The 8520-nt window shown below is 46.7% G+C and overlaps 1 protein-coding gene across 1 annotated transcript; it reads right to left on the bottom strand.

Moving 5' to 3' along the window:
- Positions 1-2268: 2268 nt before the first annotated feature.
- On the bottom strand, positions 2269-7923 carry LOC306923969 (proline-rich transmembrane protein 4-like; the record flags this gene model as incomplete). The annotated part of the gene is made up of 3 exons (XM_079502314.1): positions 2269-4394; positions 5448-6317; positions 7869-7923. 3 exons carry the CDS (start codon positions 7921-7923, stop codon positions 2269-2271), a joined length of 3051 nt encoding a protein of 1016 aa, XP_079358440.1.
- Between the last annotated feature and the right edge of the window lie 597 nt (positions 7924-8520).

Below are 8520 nucleotides of genomic sequence, written 5' to 3'. Positions count from 1 at the left end.
TATTTTTGAAAAATCGTGAAAATATTTATTTCAGAAAACTGGAGGATTTAGAAGATTTTTTTTTAAATTTTGAGGTCAGGCCTAAATGGGTCAAATGATAAGGGACAATATCGGTGGCACCCAACTGTAGGATGGCATTAATGCACTAAAGGGCAGTTGAAAGGATTTCCAACTGCATTGACATTCAGTGACACAATTCTTCTGCTGAACATGTCCTCTATTAGGAGTGAACTGCCTGTATAGCTGTGCTCACTGCTCAGGCTTCAGATGAATTTTAGATGTTTATATTGTGTATGAGTAAGAATAAAGATTATACATTTTAACAACCATTATTGGTGTTACTTTGCAACTTTGCCAAGGAAAAATGGGACGTTTTCTCTCCCATTAAAACTCACACCATTGCACAGTGGTCCAGGCACCTAGGGGCTCTATTTTCATCCATGCTAAACCCCTTATCTCTAAACTACTTTTCCTTTTTTTTTTTACTACTTTGAAAAACATTTTTGAATAGTTAAAATAGCCAATCTACATCGACACGTTGTGAGCTTGTAGATTGGCTATTTTAACTATTCAAAAATGTTTTTCAAAATAGTAAAAAAATAAATAAAGTAGTTTAGGGATAAGGGGTTTAGCATGGGCGAAAATTGAGTTGATGTAGCGTGATGGCGTGTTGCGGGTTCGAGTCCAAATCTCGACAGCCTTTGCTGCGTGTCACTCCCCATCTCTCTCTCTCTCTCCGTTTCCGGTCTACTTACTGTACTATCAATAAAGGCATTAAAAGCCCAAAAATACATCTTAAAAAAAAGAAACTCACACCAAAAGGGTCATATATGGCCTCTTTTCAATTTAAGAAAAGAAGTCTTGTAACTATGATATGCTCTGTAACAAAGGTTTGAAGTTTCAATCCTCCTCACAGATATTTTTCATGTTAACTTGAAGATATGGGAGAAATGGCATAATACATATTTCATACAGAGCATCACGTGAGTCAAGCCTTCTTGTCTTAATGTAATACACTGTACTTTTCATATTGATTCAGCTCCACTAAAGGGGATGTGTGTTAAATTGATCAGAAATAGTCCTCTTGACTCCCACACTCCTGACTCTGTGTTTAACCTCTGATTGTAGAAAATGAAATCCAATACATCATACGATCATGGTACAGTACAACCACAGTCAAACGAGTTGTAGAAGAACAACAAAACTAAAATGCAAAAGTAAAGCATGTAGCGTAATGTTTATTCCTATGATTGTGTAATATTGACACAGGCACTCCTTGCCCTTTAAGTAATAATAATAATAATACCGTAATATGATAATGGAGGGGATGATATTCGACACAGGTGTCTGGTACATTGCAGCAGTTGTGCCATATGTTTGTTTAATGTGACATGACATATTCCAGTTGACTTGCCATTGAGAATCACTGTTAATATTTGACTAATCTGGTTCAACTTGGTAGACAACACAGAGAATCAACACAAAGCTTAATGGTGGACACTGTTTGTAGAGCCATAAATACAATGACCTTTGCTTGAGCCTAAAGGGTTTGTCCCACAGCCACTAAAGTGTCCTTCAATCGATTATTCATTAGACATATTTAGTTGTCACTCTTATATAGAGTGACTTACAAGTAAACAACCTTTAGTTCCTAGTTGGACAACATTACAATATGGGCAACTGAATGAGAATTGGAGTACAAGGCTGGGGCCATAGTGTGTAGTGTTCCTTTGATCCTTGAACATAATATTAAAGTCCTCAGAGGTACATCCGCAAAAATCTTTCAACTTGTTACTACACACAAATTACTGCATAGAGTTTAAGCAAGGGTTTTTGGTTGTTCAAAAAGAAGATTAAGTTCAATATTACCCCCAGCAGATGGCACTAAATCTCACTGCTTGCATGAAGCTGCCATGGTCATTTGAACTCACTTCTAAACAGTAGACATTGCACAGTGTGAGAAGAATGGTAAACGTGTTTACAAAAAATGTGCAATGTTGAAGTCAGCTTTGAGTCTCATCTTAAAGGTCAAGAATATTGACTATACAGTATGAAAAGTAAATGTGTTGTTTCTGCCACATGTAATAATAATAAATAACAATTCATAAGCCCTACAAAAAAAATGCAAAATACGTACAGTACTCTAGTAGTTAGCTGTTTACCACATATACAACTAGAATTATGTATAATTTAATTCCACAAAACAAACTTAATCTATATGTGCTGTATTTATATAATTTTACAATCTCGGTCAATTCACACAGAGGCCTACAAATCAATGGTGTCACTGCACACGCTCAGAGAATCAATCTGCCTGCACACATTGACAAACTCAGCCTGCACGACCAGATCCTGTTCCAGCTGCCTGCTTTCACTCAGGTGTTCCGTACCCACCAGCCTGCCAGATCCCTGGCTATCCTGCGAGGCTAGGCTGAGGGTCCGGTAACGCCTGTAACAAGGCAGGTGTGGGATGGCCCTAGGGAGGCTGTTCTGGGAGACGTTTTGCCCTTTGTTGGCCCAGGGATGTGAACGTGTCTTCCCCGTCTCCTCAACACTGCAGCATAGGCCCTGGGATGAGCTGCTCAGAGACGCCTGGCACAGGGAGCCCCACTGCTCAGGCGGTGATGGAAGCTGGTTGTGGCATGAAAGAGTCCCTCCCTGCTGGGGAGCTCGCGTCTTGGACAGGGGCTTCTCTTCGTCCATTTCTCCACATGAAGAGGTTCGATAGAGGCCATCGTCTCCCAAGCTTTGGCCCTGCTTTGAAGTGCCGTGAGAGGGGGAGTTTAATGACAGGCTGGAGGAGGCGTGCGCCATTCTCGGGGGGTCAAAGAGACTGTGGGAGAATAGGGCTTCACTGAATAGGGCCTGGTCAATGCTGCGGGACAGGTTTATGGGAGATGGGGGGCGCAGGTCCCCAGTAGAGTCAGTGTCCAGGCCCAGGCCGTCCTGGGAGGCTAGCTGCGACTCTGCCCCAACTTTGGTTCTACGGGGCGGGCTAGGAGGTGCAGGAAGAGGGAATACGGAGGTCCAGGTGTAGGAATGAAGAACAGAGTCTATCCCACTTGGAGGGGAGTCCACCATTGGGCAAAGAGGGAGAAACTCTGACTGTCCCTTACTGATGATGTTACAGAGCATCACCTTTTCCTGCTTGCTCTGGGACCAGGGGTAGTGGTAGGGGACGCCGGGAGACTTCACAAGCTCCTGAGAGGGCAGACTACTGGGCCCTCCCGAGGGGGAGGCGCAGGTAAGACGAGACCAAGACCCCGGCCGGGGATGAGTCATGGCCCTGAGGGCAGAGTTAGTGTGACAGAATAGAGGCTGTGCGCCAATGACTGACAAGCCCAGATACACACCCACCTCACACAGCCTACAGCCCAGCTCGTAGCCCCACCAGGGCCAGGGCTGGAACCCACGTCCTTCGACCCCACCCAGCCCGAGGGCGTGCAAGATCCCGTACAGCTGTAGCCCTCCGCACCCCAACAGGGACAGCGCCGCTCCTATGCCGGCACAGGTCGCCCTACCCCAGTCCTCGACCTCTGCAAATGGGCAGCTCGAGGGCCGCATTACCACGGGCGACCCTCCCCCCTCGCTGTTGTCGTTCAGCCGGTAGATGTGCTTGGTGTCGGCTCGTATGAAGCAGTAGAAGACGAGGTAGGAGCACGGCAGGAGAACAGAGAGGCACACGAATAGGCCCCGGGGCAGGAGGAGAAGCAGAGTGGGGAGGCCCGGCAGGAGCAGGAGGAGGCCCACGCAGCCCACGGAGATGCCGAAATGCAGCAGGGACAGACAGAGCAACAGCCAGGGTTTGGGTAGGACAGAGAAGGAGGCCGAGATGGAGAGCGAAAGCGACAGGTGCATCCGCGAGCGCAGGGACAGCAGGAGGAAAGCGAGGGAGAAGGCCGAGGTCAGGCACGGGAACGGCAGCTCCGACATCAGGAAGGAGGCCAGAGGCGGAAGACGCACTCTGTGACCGTACGCGTCGTAAAGCAACCAGAAGGCTCGGAGGCCTGCGACAGCCAGCAGAAACAGGTGCAGCAATGAGAAATAGGGGCATCCAGGCGGACAACGCAGGGGCAGGCCTAACAAGCAGATGATGGATATCAGGCCAAACACAGCGAAGACAGAACCCAGTCCGTAGATGTAAGCTTCCCATGCCAGTCCCCACGTAGCAAGGGCAGTGTTCCAGTCCGAGCACAGAGGGACAAAGAGGGGCGGGCTACGGGCCAGGGAGGGACGCTGTGATTCGTCAGAGGTGAAGTCGTCTTGGTTCACAGAGGTCGAGGATTGGTTTGAGAGCTTGCACGCTGGAGCTGTAGCGTCGCGGTTACAGTCTGGGAGAAGGATTGTCCCGTTAGTCTCTGAATCATCGTGCCACTCCTCGCCTGGAGTCCCACCTGCAGAACAGATGCCAGATATATTGTTGACAAGGGTTGACAAGTACATAAAAGTAAAAAATAATAAAAAGAAAAGATGTAAAAAGTTGAATCAAACTGTGCTAATGCACCATTATCCTGTGCTAGTGGGTGTGAAACAATTTGTTTCTTAAAACTCACTCATATGTACACAGAGAGAGCAGACAGAGTTCAGTTCACCATATTGATTTTGAAACATGACAGAAATGACAGGAAAGCATTCATTCAGGCACATGCAATTCTATCACTGGAATGGCCTTGTGTTGTAGGATTGATTTACTTCAACAACACATTAATGCATGTTGTCCATGTCATGGAACTTACATTTTAAAAAAGAGCTATGGAGGATCTACAGTGTGAAAAGGAGATAATCCATAATAAAACAGAGCAGGCTTGTAACTGGGAATTTCTTAACTGGGTCACAGAGGGAGTGAGTGAGAGAGAGAGAGAGAGAGAGAGAGAGAGAGAGAGAGAGAGAGAGAGAGAGAGAGAGACAGACAGACAGACAGAGAGAGAGAGAGAGAGAGACAGACAGAGAGGGAGAGAGAGAGAGAGAGAGAGAGAGAGATGGAGATGGAGAGAGAGAGGGAGAGAGAGAGAGAGAGAGAGAGAGACAGAGAGAGAGAGAGAGAGATGTTGTAGATTAGGTAGTATTGACCTCATTGCTGCTCTCATTTTGTGTGACTATTTCTAATCGTGGTCAAGTGATACGTTGCCAGTAACAGTGCATTAATTTTAAAAGGATTTGTGGATGTTCTAATTTTAGAATATGTATATTGAAGCCTGATTGTGTAAGCGATAAATAATGCAAGTACCGTCTTCTCTTGGTGAAAGGACATCTAGAGTAATAGCAGTGCTGGTGTATAAATATAGAGTCCAAACCCAAGCCAGTTATCAATGGGATATGCTTTGTTTCTTGCAGGGGCATAAGGCGGTATAAGCTGTGACTGAGAAACAACAACTTTATGAAGGACATAGAACTCAAAAGATTGAGCATTCTCTATATTGTCCAAACATAATTGATGTGACGCTCACCTTTGTCTGTCCTCATGCTGACAGATTTAGGCTTTGAAAGACTATCTGTAAAGTCCTGTAACCTGTGTCCAGTCCCCTCCTGTATGGCCAGTGATGGGGACAGACCCTCAGTGGTGACCGCAGGTCCAGTGGACAGTGCCGAAGAGGTAACAGAGTCCGGACTGTACGTTGGAACGGTGGCGGACAGCAGAACAGGTAGTTGCGCGTCATTTCTCTGGTTATGCTCGGCCGGCAAGCTCAGCAGATCCTCTCCATTCTGTGTCCTGGGGTTGAGTGTAGTGCCATACATGTCCGCTTTTCTAGACTCAGTCAGCCAATAATCTGTTGCTTGGCCGGGGGTAGTCTGCGCTGGAACTCCCCCTAATGAAGACCCTATTAGTCTGGCATCCACCTTTGATGTATAACCTTCTGTGGGACTGAACGTCAGAGGCCATTCCTCAGTTGGATACAAAAGGGACATCTCTGAACTGTCCTGGGTGTCACCATATTCCCCAATAACTCCTTGGCTGTCGTTTTCCTCAGGCGATTCCGAGAGCCATCCCAACGGTAGAGTCAGGACGTCGTCCCCTTTGGGTCCAAGCACGGGGTGCACAGGCGCTATATTGGGCCTGCGGGGGCCCCGTGTTGGCATGACGTGGTGCCGTGCGGCCGCTTCAAAGTCTGGCTGCGGCGTCTCCTTGTCATCTTCTCCAGTCAAGGCTGCGACGAGTGAGAGAAGCAAAGAGAGAGAGAAGAGCAGAAGACAGCGGGTCCGCGAAGAAGAGAACATGGCGGACGACTTGTATGCTCCTCTGGGAAGTCGCGAGAGGACTGTCCAATCACATGGCTGATGACCTCTCCGTGTACTCAGGTCACCAAATGTCAGCTCACCTGGAGAAAAGACACAGAAATGTCATTGATGCCACAAAAGGCTACAATCTATGTGATTTTATTATATATGATTAAACTTCATACATTTGCTGCCATCTCTGTTGGCTAAGAACATATGGGTTAAGGACGATAACTGTACTACAGAATGAGCATTCAACTGAGGTTAATTTTATGAAAGTATTTCATTGAAAAGCATGCACGACCTTTCCTTCACATCACATACACATTCAAAAACATACAAAACACACTCATTAACACATGCGCTCACACACGCACACACACACACACACACACACACACACACACACACACACACACACACACACACACACACACACACACACACACACACACACACACACACACACACACACACACGTGATAAGCAAATAAAAGCACAAAACATGCAGGTGCAAAAGAAAAACAGTCTTACGGTTTTGTCTTTACTCTCCCTCTCAGTTGCCCTGCTCTGTTCCTACTGGTTCGTCTTGTTCTTGCTCACAAATAGCCCACTTTGCGGCAGCCTCTCTCCAAGTGCAACAACACACATGCTGCTCCACATTGCTGCTGCAGTCCTGCAGTGTCTCTGCCGCGTATCGTAGTCCTGTCATGCTTGCTGTGCTGCTGTGCCTCTCTCCTCTCCATCAGACTACATGCAGTCGACACACAGACAGACCCCAACAACAGACCCCACCTCCTCCAGGCAAACTCCTCCATCCATCCATTCGTCCCGTCCTGTCCGTCCCCCTCTCCCTCTGTCGCTGCACCGGTCCGTCACTGGCCGTACCTCCTCCTCTCCCCGCCTGTGTAAGGAATCCCACTCTACCGGCTCAGTGGTACCGTGGACATCAAACTATATAGGGTCTCTTTCATGGATGTGTGAAAAGTCCACTGTGTTTGTTGTTCTGGCTCCGTCCACACACACACACGCACGCACGCACGCACGCACGCACGCACGCACGCACGCACGCACGCACGCACGCACGCACACACACACACACACACACACACACACACACACACACACACACACACACACACACACACACACACACACACACACACACACACACACACACACACACACACACACACACACACACACACACACACACACACGAGAGAGAGAGAGAGAGAGAGAGAGCATAAATATATATGTCAATGGATCAGACGCAGAGACTCACGTTTATCAGTTAGAGGGTGAGCAGCACTCTGCATTTAACTAACCATAACATCAATACATGGTATTGACTGTAATTTAGAGCTATAGTAGCCTACTGTGTCCTTCCCCTTTGTCACAGTCAACATCAAATCAGCGGATTCATTTGAAACTGCACGTGTATGTTTGTGTAATGTATAATAAATGATTGTGACATACATGCACCCCTGTGTTCTAGTGGATTTATTTTAAATGGGAATTACCGACGTAACGCCCTTGATTGCCATTCACATGACCCTCTGGGCCACGTCCATTATAGTGACTGTGACAACTGCCGTCGCTCTATCTCTGTCCTTGCGGTGCCAACCCAACCCCCTTCTTTTGAACATTACCACACTGCTTTAGATGCTTCTTCGTTCCCCGGTGGGGGAAATCCGACGGCCTCATGGCCTAATTCAATTCCTTGGACGCTTCTAAAATAGACACTGGTCCACATACCTTCTGATGCATTCAGCGACACGGAGCACAAAGCAGGAACACAAAATGTGCACTCTCTCTCTCCCCCTGTAAACCTGATTGTAGGACGGGCTTCTTCTAGGAGGAACTGAAGTTCACTCAGAACTTCAGAAGAAGGCCGACGTGGAGCATCATTGAGTGGATCCACTGTTTAGAATCCAGGACTTTTGGTGGACAGACCACACAATCTACCGGCTGGTGTTTCCCAAGGGACCCATTTTGGGGACCCTGACTCATTTTAATGGGTGGCAACTCGCGAGAAAATATATGTTTTCCCCCTGTTTCCAGCCTTTGTAGTTAAAAAATATATTATTCATCAAAATCTTTCATGAATACAAACTTCTAAGATTTTTATAAAGAAAAAAAAAAAAAAAGTTCGGAACTAACTAAGGAAAGATTGTTTGATTTATTGGAATTTGGACCTGATCATAAACACATATGGGCTATGGTTATGATGTCAACATGTAACCTATTCAAATAAACACATAAAGATTATTTTAAACCTCGTCTGAGCAACAGTTTCAAGCG

The sequence above is a fragment of the Electrona antarctica genome, assembly GCF_951216825.1.
Source record: "Electrona antarctica genome assembly, chromosome: 5".
NCBI classification, from domain to species: Eukaryota; Metazoa; Chordata; class Actinopteri; order Myctophiformes; family Myctophidae; genus Electrona; species Electrona antarctica.
Note: the sequence above shows the minus strand (reverse complement) of the source record. Positions and strands in the feature narration are given on the sequence as shown.